The sequence below is a fragment of the Ictalurus furcatus genome, chromosome 4, assembly GCF_023375685.1.
Source record: "Ictalurus furcatus strain D&B chromosome 4, Billie_1.0, whole genome shotgun sequence".
Classification (NCBI taxonomy): Eukaryota; Metazoa; Chordata; class Actinopteri; order Siluriformes; family Ictaluridae; genus Ictalurus; species Ictalurus furcatus.
The window spans coordinates 18,268,011-18,281,909 of NC_071258.1; the positions used below are offsets into that span (position 1 = coordinate 18,268,011).

Consider the following 13,899-nt stretch of genomic DNA (forward strand, 5'->3'; position numbering starts at 1 on the left):
TCCAGAAAGCCGGGCTAACCACCAACCCAAAGATGTGTCACCTGGGACTGACATAGGCCCAGTGCCTGGGATACCGCAGTGGCCAGGGGCTATTAAAGCCCCAAGAAAAGAAACTAGAAGTGGTGAGGGTCTACCCCTGGCCCACAACCAAGAAACAGGCATGCACCTTTTTGGGGTTGGTGGGATACTATTATCACTTTGTCCCTAAATTCTCCTCTTTAGCTTCCCCCCTCTCAGATCTCACTAAGAAGGGCCAACCGGACCAGGTGAGATGGACAGAGGAAGCAGAGCAGGCGTTCCAGACCCTCATTATGCATGCATGCTAATGTGTCTCTTTCTCTCACTAATTGTAGCCACAGATACGGAAGACAATTATGACAGTGGAGAAGAAACTCCCTGGCTGTGCTACACCTCTCCTGACCCACCTCGGCCTCCTTGACTGCTCCTGGGTCTCTCCTCGCGGCAGCTCCAACTCCTCATTGCACCATGCACTCGTAAGATAGCACTTCCTCTGCACTCCCTCCTCTCCCTTGCACCCACTCTCCAGCTCCTCACACAAATAGCTTTGTTTTTGGCAACATCTCAGCCTCCCTGTGTCTGTGTTCTGCCTGTCCCAGCCAAGGCTCACAAGGACATCAATCTGAGGTCATGCACAGGTTGGGATGTGATTATACATAGGAGAGAGCTAGATAAGTTTTTCTCAGAAACCATCAGTCTGATTGAGCTGAAATTTTATAAGCTACATCTATGTGCTAATGTATAAGTGGATTTTAGATGATGACCTAATTACTTAAAAAAACATGACTGCCATCAGCCAATCAGTTTTCATGTTTTTTCAGTAATCAACATAAAAATTCCCCATACAAATTTGGACCTTGAAGCAGTGTACAAAATTTCAGCTTAATTGGCCTTACGGTTCCTGAGAAACAGTTATCTGAGCAAAGCAAATACCACTCTCCAATCTTTGCAAATGACCTTAGAATCCTGTCCTGTGTATTCACTTCAAGTTTTGTTTGAAACCATGCAAGCAATCATAAGTTGCAGTTGTATTAGCAAACTCTGCCTCAATTGAATTGTTAATAACTCCTAGGACTAGTTCATAAAACCAATCAAGAATTACATCCTAGAGCACACCAGTAAGTAAACCAGTCTAGCATTTGTAATTTCATCATTTAACATCATTTCTCAAATAATACAATTTGTCTTTTCAGTACAATACCATGAAATACCTTTTCAGTATATGGTTCTGAGAACGGCTGCAATTAAGCTAAAATTTGGTGTGTGGCATTGTTTTGCTAAGGTGTACCTCTACATTTAATCTTCATTGAATTACTTCAAAAACATGGCCACCTTCAACCAATCAATTTAGAGCTATAGTCACAAATCTTGAGTATGTTCATCGAAGGACTTTTTAAGTGCTCTATGTAATTTGGCAAGAGTTGGCAACTGTGGGCACTATTTGCATGGAGTGCTTGGACCCCACAAATGGACCCCACAAATCATCACTTGTGGCTATATATATATATATATATATATATATATATATATATATATATATATATATCCATAGCTCCAGAATGAGGAGGAGCTTCTTCCCACAGGCCATTCAACCAGGACAACACATAGGAGTAGAGATTGGACTTTGTTTGTACAATACCCATTACCTCAGCCTGATGTTGCACAGCATATATTGCACAAACAACTGCACACATCTGCACCTTATTCAAAATGCAGTCATACTGCTTCTGCCACCAATCTTACAACTATATCCATTATATCATATGTTTACAGTTTTATATTTTGCCTTTCCTACCTGTATAGAAGTAAATTCTGGGTTATGTAAATTCTATTTTTATGTCATAGACAGGTGAAAAAAAGCATTTCACTGCACGTTGTACTGCATATGGTTGCATATGTGACTAATAAAAAAGGTCTTAGGCACCCTATTATATGCATTATTGCATCAGAAAAAAGAGCAATTTTCAGATTTTCAAACTTTATATTTTTTTCTCATGTAATAATGAATTAATTATAGGGTGCCTAAGACTTTTGAATAGTACTGCACAGTGCTGTGATTACTTGATTTCCTAATTTCTTCTGGTTTTATGTATATCTTTAGTGAATTGTTTCAAAAATTAAAACACAACTTAAGATAAAGCAAATGCAACTTGAGTAAACAGAAAATACAGTTTTTAAGTGATAATGTTATTTATTGAAGCAGAAATGTTTTCCAATACCAACTGGCCTGTGTGAAAATGCATTTTCCCCCACAGTTACTAATTCCCCAAATCTGTGAAACTGCATTCATAATGTGGTTTAGCTAGACTAGAAACAACCAGGTCTGATTACTGTAAACCCTGTTCAATCAAATCAATACTTAATATAACTTTTTCAACAGCATGACTTTGGTTAAAAGGTCTTACCCAGTAGCAAACTATGCCAAAATCTAAAGAAATTCCAGAATGATGAGGAAGAACGTGAAGGTGAAGACAGTGATTGAAATACATTAGTCTGGGAAGGGTTACAAAGCTATTTCAAAAGACTCTGTGACTCCAAAGAACCACAGTGAGAGCCATTACTGTATCTACAAATGGAAAAAACCTCCCCACAGTAGTGAACCTTACCAGAAGTGGCCGATCTTCCAAAATTCCTCCAAAAGCACAGCAACTACACATCCATGAAGTCACAAAAGGCCCAAGGAAAACATCAAAGGACCTACAGGCCTCTCTTGCATCAATAAAGGTCACTGTTCACGACTCCACTATCACTGGGCAAAAAAATGGCATCCATGGAGTGGCAAGGTGAAAACCACTGCTAACCCAGAAGAACATTTAAGGCTCATCTGAATTTTGACAAAACACACCTTGCTGATCCTCAAATCTTTTGGGAGAATGTTCTGTGGATTGATGAGTCAAAAGTGGAACTGTTCGGAAGACAGGGTCACATTACATCTGGTGTAAACCAAATACCGAATTCCACAAAAAAGAACATACCTATGGTCAAACATAGTGGTGAAAGTGTGATGGTGTGGGAATGTTTTGCTACTTTAGGGCCTGGGCAACTTGCAGTAACTGAGGGAACATTCATTTTGTTCTCTACCAGAAAATTCTTAAGGAGAATGTCCGGTCTTCAGTCTGTAAGTTGAAACTCAAGCGCAACTGGATTATGCAGCAAGACAATGATCCAAAGCATAGAAGTAAATCCAAGTCCTAGAAGTAAGTGAAAGACTGATCTCCAGTTATTGGAAGCATTTGGTTGCAATTATTGCTGTTAAAGGTGGCACAACCAGATTTTAAGTTTAAGGGGACAGTTAGTTTTTCATGTTGTTGATAGGTGTTGGATAACCTTTTGCTTCAATAAAAAAAATAATTTAAAAAAATAAAAACTGTATTGTGTTTACTCAGGTTGCCTTTGTTTTATGTTGTATTTCGTTGTAAGATCTAAAACTATTTAGTATGAGATGTACACAATAATAGAAGAAATCAGGATGGGAGCAATACTTTTTCACAGTACAGTATATGTATCCTAAAACAATCAAATCCTCCATAACCCCTGAACTTATGGTCTCTTCCTCCACCTGGTGTACAAGTCAAGCAAAACTGGTAAAGCATTAAATTCTAAAGGCTACAGGTTTATGGTCACATACAGTATATTCAATACAAGCAAAATATAATAGTCAAAGTCAAGCAAAATATAATATTGTTTGCGTTATTTTGGCAGATGGCAACAGATGTGTGTGAAATCCTGCTTTATGAGACAGGCCTTAGGAGATATCATAGCACTAGAATGAATTATAAAGCCTGCATGCTCATGGAACGTAAATAGCTACTTTAAAAAAAAAAAAAAAAAAATATTTCACTCCTCTTTGTGAAGGTTTTGATCTGTCTCAGTTTGAAAGGGCTGTTTTGCTCTGATAGAAATCCACCTGTGTCTAGTGTCATCAGAAAGAGAATGTACATTTCAGTAGTTATAGTGTGACTGCTTTCTAGTAAGTGAAGTGTAGTAATCCCTCCTCTTCCTGCTATTGTAGTGGCGTAGGCCAGACTGTCTGGCAGAGTTCATCATGTAGTTTTGTTTACGGGAGCTGGAAAAGAGATATTACAGGATTAGAGAGACTGGAAAAGACAAAGGATAAAAAGGGTAAAAACAAGACTAACTTTCAATTTTAAAACAACAACAACAACAAAAGTTTCAAAATCATGCTTGCAGATCACCGTTAACTATAACAAATATATATATAGACAAACAGAAATGGAATAATGAGTCCCTGAACAAAGAGGGGTTCAATATTAAAAGTAACAATCAGTATCTGATGTGGCTACCAGCTGCTTTAAGTACTACAGTGCATCTCATCCTCATGGACTGCAACAGATTTGTCAGTTCTTGCTGTGAGATGTTACCCCACTGTTCCACCAAGGCATTTGCAAGTTTTTGATCATGTCTGGGGGGGGACACATGCTTACATGTAATTTTCCACTGCAAGGATGATCAGCTGCCTTTCCTGTCTCCCTGTAGTACTGTCTTAGGCATCTTACATTACAGACAGTGCAGTTTATTGCTCTGGCCACATCTGCAGTACTCATGCCTCCCGGCAGCAGGCCTATGGCATGTTCACGCAGGTGAGCAGGCACCCTAGGCATCTTTTTTCTAGTGTTTTTCAGAGTCAGTAGTTAGGTCTCTTTAGTTTCTTAAGTTATTGTAACTGTGACCTTAATTGCCTACCGCCTGTAACCTGTTACTGTCTTAACTACTGTTCCACAGGTGCATGTGCAATAATTGTTTATGGTTCATTGAAGAAGCATAAAAAACATTGTTTAAACCCTTTCCAATAAAGATCTGTAAAACTTATTTGGATTTTTCAAAATTATCTTTAAAACACAGTCTCCTGAAAAAGGGACGTTTTTTTTTTTTGGCTGAGTATATATAACTGAGTCATTATATGGGGAAATACTTGAATAAATACAGTGCATCCATAAAGTATTCACAGCGCTTCACTTTTTCCACATTTTGTTATGTTACAGCCTTATTCCAAAATGGATTAAATTCATTATTTTCCTCAAAATTCTACAAACAATACCCCATAATGACAACATGAAAGAAGTTTGTTTGAAATCTTTGCAAATTTATAAAAATAAATAAATAAATAAATAAATAAAGACGTGTACATAAGTATTCACAGCCTTTGCTCAATACTTTGTTGAAGCACCTTTGGCACCAATTACAGCCTCAAGTCTTTGAGTATGATGCTACAAGCTTGGCACACCTATTTTTGGACAGTTTCTCCCATTCTTTTTTGCAGGACCTCTCAAGCTCCATCAGGTTGGATGGGGAGCATCGGTGCACAGCCATTTTCAGATCTCTCTAGAGATGTTCAATTGGGTTCAAGTCTGGGCTCTGGCTGGGCCACTCGAGGACATTCACAGAGTTGTCCTGTAGCCACTCCTTTGTTATCTTGGCTCTGTGCTTAGGGTTGTTGTCCTGTTGGAAGATGAACCTTCAACCCAGTCTGAGGTCCAGAGCACTCTGGAGCAGGTTTTCATCAAGGATGTCTCTGTACATTGTTGCATTCATCTTTCTCTCGATCCTGACTAGTCTCCCAGTTCCTGCCGCTGAAAAACATCCCCACAGCATGATGCTGCCACCACCACGCTTCACTGTAGGGATGGCATTGGCCAGGTGATGACTGGTGCCTGGTTTCTTCTAGACATGATGCTTGCCATTCAGGCCAAAGAGTTCAATCTTTGTGTCATCATAGTCTGAGAGTCCTTCAGGTGCCTTTTGGCAAACTCCAGGTGAGCTGTGGCTTCCGTCTGGTCACTCTACCATACAGGCCTGATTGGTGGAGTGCTGCAGAGATGGTTGTTCTTCTGGAAGGTTCTTCTCTCTCAACAAAGACTCGCTGGAGCTCTGTCAGAGTGACCATCGGGTTTTTGGTCACCTCGCTGACTAAGGCCTTTCTCCCCCGATCGCTCAGTTTAGCCGTGCGGCCAGCTCTAGGAAGAGTCCTGGTGGTTCCAAACTTCTTCCATTTACGGATGATGGAGGCCACTGTGCTCATTGGGACCTTCAATGCTGCAGAAATGTTTCTGTACCCTTCCCCAGATCTGTGCCTCGATACAATCCTGTCTCGGAGGTCTACAGACAATTCCTTGGACTTCATGGCTTGGTTTGTGCTCTGACATGCATTGATAACTGTGGGACCTTATATAGACAGGTGTGTGCCTTTCCAAATCATGTCCAATCAACTGAATTTACCACAGGTGGACTCCAATCAAGTTGTAGAAACATCTGAAGCATGATCAGTGGAAACAGTATGCAACTGAGCTCAATTTTGAGTGTCATGGCAAAGGCTGTGAATATGTGTGAACATGTGCTTTTTTCATTTTTTATTTTTAATAAATTTGTAAAGATTTCAAACAAACTTCTTTCGCGTTGTCATTATGGGGTGAGGAAAATAATTAATTTAATCCATTTTGGAATAATGCTGTAACATAACAAAATGTGGAAAAAGTGAAGCGCTGTGAATACTTTCCGGATGTACTGTAAATAATTGAACTCATTATAAAGCATTATTTCACCTTACCCATTCTTCACAGTAACTAACATTTCAGTTATTTTAGTTCATAATAACAGGGTTAAAAAAAAAATAGAATAGCTTTTATTTCATAATGTCATTTTCACTTCACAATGAGACTTTTATTTTTATGAAAGACCTATTTTTATGCCACATTTATTACAAAATGACACATATTTCATTCTGTTGTAACCTGTCGGTCAACACTAACTAGGTGGGGGCTTCCGGTTGGCATGTAAACTAGTATGGAATCAGTCCTTTTTTTAAAAAAAAAAACAAAAAAACAAAAAGGTACTCAACCAGAATGTCTATTATCACTGTTTTTTTTCTCGTTTTTTTTCACGGCGGTAAATACAAACCATTTACATGCGAAAATCATTCGCTATATTACCACCAGGTGGCACAAAGGGATGGTTTGCAAAACGACTGGAAGTGAGACATGGAATAAATTAATAGTAATAGAAATGTAACATTATTATATTATTTTTTGTTATTTTGTCAAATAAAAAAATCCGCAGTGACTGATTTCATGTTATTATTTTTTCAAAGCTTATTAGAACAATGTACTCAAACCAGAATGGAAAAATACATTTCCAAAAACATTTTTTGCTTGTACTTCATTACTCCATCAATCATGCTTATTTATGTTATTTAAAAAGTTAATTTCGCTTACATGTTTTTAATTTTTCATCATGTCTTTAAAAATGTAACTAAGTTCAAGCCAAATAACACAAATATGTGAATCAAACTGCTGTGGGGATGGCTCGGTATAAAGGTGGAAACGGTATCTAAATGGATAATAGATGGAAAATGAAAGAACCAAATGGGGGTCTGGAGCGAAAAGAGGAGCTCATGCTGGCTGAAACACAAACTCAACTCAACTCAGCACAAGGAGAGGATGGGTGGTAAAAAGAGGCCTCCAAAAACCAGCCCATTTTTTTCATTGTGGAAGAGTTTGAATAAATTAAATGACAGTTCAGTTCTTACTATCCCATTATATTTATTAATTACATGTTTGCCCAAGATATAAAGATAATAACAAATACCAAAAATACTGAGTATTGTTCCCTTTCAAAGGGAACTCCACGCTGCATTTAGCATAACACTATGGGAGCACCCTCGTGCATGACTGGCATCTGAAGCTTGTGTAAAATAATGCCTATTTATAGGCCTGCCGTGATCAAGTGACGTGACAATTAAGCACATCACGTGATATATATATGGCACCTGTGAACGACGCCATCAGCCTTATTATCTTCAGCGAGACTGCATGTCAGTCATTTGTGTAACAAAACAAAAAGACGCTTCATTTCTCCTCCATCATTTCTCAAAATCTCTGGACTTTTCTATCCCTTTTTAAAAAAGAGAATGAAAGAATGAGTGAGAGAGAATTCAGAAAGTGTGTTACGCTGTGCTCCCTTTTCATCACGGGGGGAGATGGACATGCTTTCTGTTTGAAGTGTTTAGGGATGGAGCAAGCCACAGCAGCCCTCAAGGGGTATGACTGTGAGCATTGTGAATGCTTTTTGATTAGGCAGCTCCACTTGCAACTCGCTCTCTTCTCGGCCGAAGGGAGATGGGTTTCAGAGACTCGTGGATCTGGGCCAGCCGCTGTCAAGGCAGCTAGCTGGATCAGGTCCTGGCAATCTCGTATGGATCTGGAAGAGGAGCCGGAGACAAGCGCAGCTCTATCTCTTGTTCTGTCTTCCGGGTCCGGCTGTCTGCCTGACTATGGAGCTTGCTTCGTGACTCCTCCTTCCCCTATGGAAAGCCAAAACACCCTCCCTAACTGCGAAGAGTCAGTAGGGAGTGCCATTTTTTTTTTTTTTTGCTATCTTATTAGAGAGATCTCACATTCCCCATAATAACAGACGGAATTAACAGTTTGTGCCATCTCTTTCTCTCCCGTTGTAGTCCAGCTCTGCTTCCCCTCCTCCTTCTCCTAATTTTCTAGGGGATCACTGGTCTTTCTGTAGGAAGTCCTGTTGTTGCTCAGTGCTAATAGCTGCTCCCGAGTGTAAACAATAGAGCCTTGGCCGAATGGGTCTCACAGTGCAGAGTGGTACAGTCCAACAAACAGAAAAATAAACATTGCTAACCTCCACAATTGCATATCCATATCTGCACACACAACGACGAAGATTAGTGTGGAAAAAAACATGAAGAAAGCTCAAAAAACAAAGGAAATATACTATACTTAACTGAAAAAGATCAGAGCTACTGCAACAGGCTGCCACTCACGTGGTGCCTCCAATATACCATCTGTATATACCACAATAATGTAACACATATGCCTGTTCTGCATGTGTGTGTGAGGTACGGAGAGAAAGCAGGCAAGTGGTACGTGTGTAGGCCCAATTTATGAGTGGCACACTGGGAATTCTCCCGATGAGCCACTCTGGCTATGGATCATAGTTACAGGGTTTCTTTTAATTGCTCAAATTGAGCACAAGCAAACAGCACCAGTTTGGAATGATTTGGACGGCATGGGGTGGAGAGTGACGTCACTGCCCCAGTTATATTTGTTATTGTTAATGAACGGAAATACATACAGTGTTCATTTCAATGGCACAAATTGGCACAAACTGAGCAAACACGAACGGCACCGCTTTTGTGCGATTTAGACAAAATGGGGTGGAGTGTGACGTCACTGCTCCCGATAACATTATTATGTTAGATATACATATCTAAGGAAGGGAAATACAGTATCTCACAAAAGTGAGTACACCCATCACATTTTTGTAAATATTTGATTATATTTTTTCAGGTGACAACACTGAAGAAATGACACTTTGCTACAATGTAAAGCAGTGAGTGTATAGCTTGTATAACAGTGTAAATTTGCTGTCCCCTCAAAATAACTCAACACACAGCCATTAATGTCTAAACTGCTGGCAACAAAAGTGAGTACACCCCTAAGGGAAAATGTCCAAATTGGGCCCAATTAGCCATTTTCCCTCCCTGGTGTCATGTGACTTGTTAGTGTTACAAGGTCTCAGGTGTGAATGGGGAGCAGGTGTGTTAAATTTGGTGTAATTGCTCTCACACTCCCTCATACTGGTCACTGGAAGTTCAACATGGCACCTCATGGCAAAGAACTCTCTGAGGATCTGAAAAAAAGAATTGTTGCTCTACATAAAGATGGGCTAGGCTATAAGAAGATTGCCAAGACCCTGACACTGAGCTGCAGCATGGTGGCCAAGACCATACAGCGGTTTAACAGGACAGGTTCCACTCAGAACAGGCCTCGCCATGGTCGACCAAAGAAGTTGAGTACACATGCTCAGCATCATAACCAGAGGTTGTGTTTGGGAAATAGACGCATGAGTGCTGCCAGCATTGCTGCAGAGGTTGAAGGGGTGGGGGGTCAGCCTGTCAGTGCTCAGACCATACGCCGCACACTGCATCAAATTGGTCTGCATGGCTGTGGTCCCAGAAGGAAGCCTCTTCTAAAGATGATGCACAAGAAAGCCCGCAAACAGTTTGCTGAAGACAAGCAGATTAAGGACATGGATTACTGGAACCATGTCCTGTGGTCTGATGAAACCAAGATAAACTTATTTGGTTCAGATGGTGTTAAGCATGTGTGGCGGCAACCAGGTGAGGAGTACAAAGACAGGTGTGTCTTGCCTACAGTCAAGCATGGTGGTGAGAGTGTCATGGTCTGGGGCTGCATGAGTGCTGCCGGCACTGGGGAGCTACAGTTCATTGAGCGAACCATGAATGCCAACATGAACTGTGATATACTGAAGCAGAGCATGATCAGTATGCAGTATTCCAGCATGATAACGACCCCAAACACAACTCCAAGACGACCACTGCCTTGCTAAAGAAGCTGAGGGTGAAGGTGATGGACTGGCCAAGCATGTCTCCAGACCTAAACCCTATTGAGCATCTGTGGGGCATCCTCAAACAGAAGGTGGAGGAGCACAAGGTCTCTAACATCCACTGGCTCCGTGATGTCGTCATGGAGGAGTGGAAGAGGACTCCAGTGGCAACCTGTGAAGCTCTGGTGAACTCCATGCCCAAGAGGGTTAAGGCAGTGCTGGAAAATAATGGTGGCCACACAAAATATTGACACTTTGGGCCCAATTTGGACATTTTCACTTAGGGGTGTACTCACTTTTGTTGCCAGCAGTTTAGACATTAATGGCTGTGTGTTGAGTTATTTTGAGGGGACAGCAAATTTACACTTTTATACAAGCTGTACACTCACTACTTTACATTGTAGCAAAGTGTCATTTCTTCAGTGTTGTCACATGAAAAGATATAATCAAATATTTACAAAAATGTGAGGGGTGTACTCACTTTTGTGAGACACTGTAGTTACAGTGTTTGTTTTAATGGCACAAAGTGAAAAAAAAAATAATGGTACTGATTTGGAATGATTTGAGTGACATGGGGTGGAGTGTGATGTCACACAGCCAAAAAAAATAATCTTTAATAGATCAAACACCAAACCAGCACAAACGTTCATATTTGCAGCACAAATCAGCACAAGCATAGAACAAACGAATCGCATAGTTTTGGTGAATTTGAAATACATACATTTGATGTGTGTTCTTTTGTGTGTTAATTTAATGAGTCTAGAACGATGTCTGTAGAACGATATGGAGTGTTATGTCTTGAAATATTTGGAATGTTAGGTCTTAGACAATGCTAAATGATAAAATATTCATAAATAATGAAGAAATATTGTTAACTTGAGGTGAAAAATGTGTTGTGCGTATATCACATTCAAGCAGTTATATTTTATACATGTGCATGTACATATGCATATGCATACATGTGATCTGTGTCTTTAACAATCTGTGTAAATTTATTATGAAGACAGACATGTTGGTTGTAAAAGTTAGTGCTAAAAGACAAATTAATTATGTTTGCCATTAAAATTACCTTGAAGTGACATCACAGAAGTAAGACCTAAATAATAACTTGAAGTGTACTGAACGTTATAGAATGTGTACAGTTCAAATATCAGATGGTATAAAAATAAATGTGTGTGTACGCGTGTGTGTGCATGTGTTGTGTCAGTGTCATACATACAAAGTCAGTGTTGTCTTGTAGGCTAATTATTTATATAATCAATTCCTATTTTATTATACAACTGCCATTTTACCAGTAATTCTCTAATTCTGCCCGGAACATAATAGTGGATAATCTCTGCTGCAGGCGTTTCTTCCCAGTGTACACAAGGTCAACATTCCTAAATGTCCCACTGTTTCAGTTTGCTTTTGTCCCACAAAAATCACATCAGTTTCTAGACATTTTTACTCCATTGTTCAGTCTTTACAGACATTTGTGAAAGACTCTTCCCACCTTCTACAAAGCCTATACCCACTGTTAGAATGGGCAATAAAATGGGACCCTCCTGAAATCCAAATGCAAACCTCTTTGGTGCACTGATGACATTTTTGGCCTTGCTAAACTGCACAGTTGAAGAGCTCCAGCTTTTTATTTACTCCTTCTCCACATTTCACCCAGTCCTGGAATATACGTATTTCTCACCCTGTCTCAAGCATAACATTTTTACACATATCTTTGAACTTAACAGATGCCACATTGAAAACCATCATCCATTACAAATCGACAGACTATAATTTTTACTTGGAGTATAATTCTTCACATACCAAGCACTGCAAAAAATTCCATTCCCTATTCGTAGCTAATGAGACTTAAATGCACCTGCAGTGAGAATGACAATTTTCTCAAGAAAAGTAAGGAAATGTGCAATGATATTTACTGTAGATTTCCTATGAACATCATAGATAATGCCATGGCCTGTGTTAGCACTGTTGGGAGAATAGATGCACTGACCTCTACACATTCCACTGATAATCTAGAGAGAATTCCTTTGGTGCTCACCATTTTACTAATAAAACAGTGATGGATATTATACTTAAAAACTTCAAAGTCCACCAGAACAATTCTGAGACATATTCCTTTTTTAAAGAACTCTCCAGTCAATCTCCTACAGATGGGACCAAAACATCAAAGACATACTTTTCAGGAGTGAATAAAATGACCAGGCTAATTGTCATGAAATAGTGGAGAAGGAATAGAAACGATGTTACTCGTCTGCCACTACACCATGTCTCAATTAACCTGTTTCACGTTTAGCTCATTAGCACTGGTGTGTATATATAGTCACTTTATGCACTGCACAAGTTGTCTTGTGTTCTGTCTCCATCTATCACGTTATGCTCGTTTTTGTTCCATGTAAGTCTTTTGTTGGCTTTGTTGGAAACTTCATTAAACATTTCACTTTTGCATTTGCATCCACCTCAAATTCTGTATCATGACACTAATACAATCTGTGGCACTCTTGAATGCCACCATTCCATTTCTAACAATTTTATTAACCCAGCCAGTAAAATCACAGGCCATAAATATAATTTGTATTACTAGTACATCACTGCAGTTGTTTATTTTGTTAGTTATTGCCTACTTCTTCCAACTTCCAAGCACCTTTGTATCATCAGAATGAAGGATTTCTCATTTCCAGTGGCAAGACAACAGCAATGGACATAACATTAATGGCATCTCTGTATGCAGCAGCAGTTGTTGTTATGCAATAAATTAAGGAAACATATGCAAAATAAGCTTATCTACAATCTTTATAACCTTAACTTTATACCTCCAATAAATTAATATAATGGTATGCACATATTGGTGTGATGGTCAGATATGCATATACTTTCAGTCGTATAGTATATCTTTGATAAGATAAAATGAAAAAATGTTGAATTTCCCCAAGAGTGATGAATAATATAGACACTTTGGTAAATGTTTCATCACCAAATTTCTATGAAATTTTAGGGGAAGCCGGGCTTGTCACGTAGTCTTAAAGCAAATGCCAGTGGTTTGAGGAAACCCCAGAATATGGAGGAAACTCTCAAAGACACAGGGAGAACATGCACAGAAATGTCACCCGCTCAGACTCAAACCTTGACTACAGGTTTAAATTTTTATAAGATTGGTTGTAAAAAAAAATATCACTGATTTAAATTCAGTGACAGATAATGTATATTACAGCACATACAATGTATTGTGGGGGAAAGGGTCTGGGTTGCATTTCAGGAAAGATGGAGCACTTACCTGACTCTACAGTCATGCCAAGGGGGCAGCAAACACATAAGAGAGCAGAACTTAGAGTGCAAGAAAAGAGAGACATAAGGAGCTTGCTGCTGACATGCAGAAAGATATGGCAGGGCAAATTTTGGGAAAGGCAAGACCAGACATGAGAAGGGAGGCCAGAGATAAAGAACCAAACACAAATAGCAGAAATTAGAGAGAAAAGACAATGTTCAGAATCTGATCAATAG

The 13,899-nt window shown here is 39.4% G+C and overlaps 1 protein-coding gene across 1 annotated transcript in view; it reads right to left on the reverse strand.

Moving 5' to 3' along the window:
• Positions 1-2,039: 2,039 nt before the first annotated feature.
• Positions 2,040-13,899, reverse strand: part of reln (reelin) — a 633,795-nt gene continuing 621,935 nt past the window's right edge. The window contains exon 64 of the mRNA XM_053623241.1: positions 2,040-4,084. Coding sequence (XP_053479216.1) covers positions 3,961-4,084 — 124 coding nt within the window. The 3' untranslated portion in view covers positions 2,040-3,960. The remainder of the gene's footprint in view (positions 4,085-13,899) is intronic.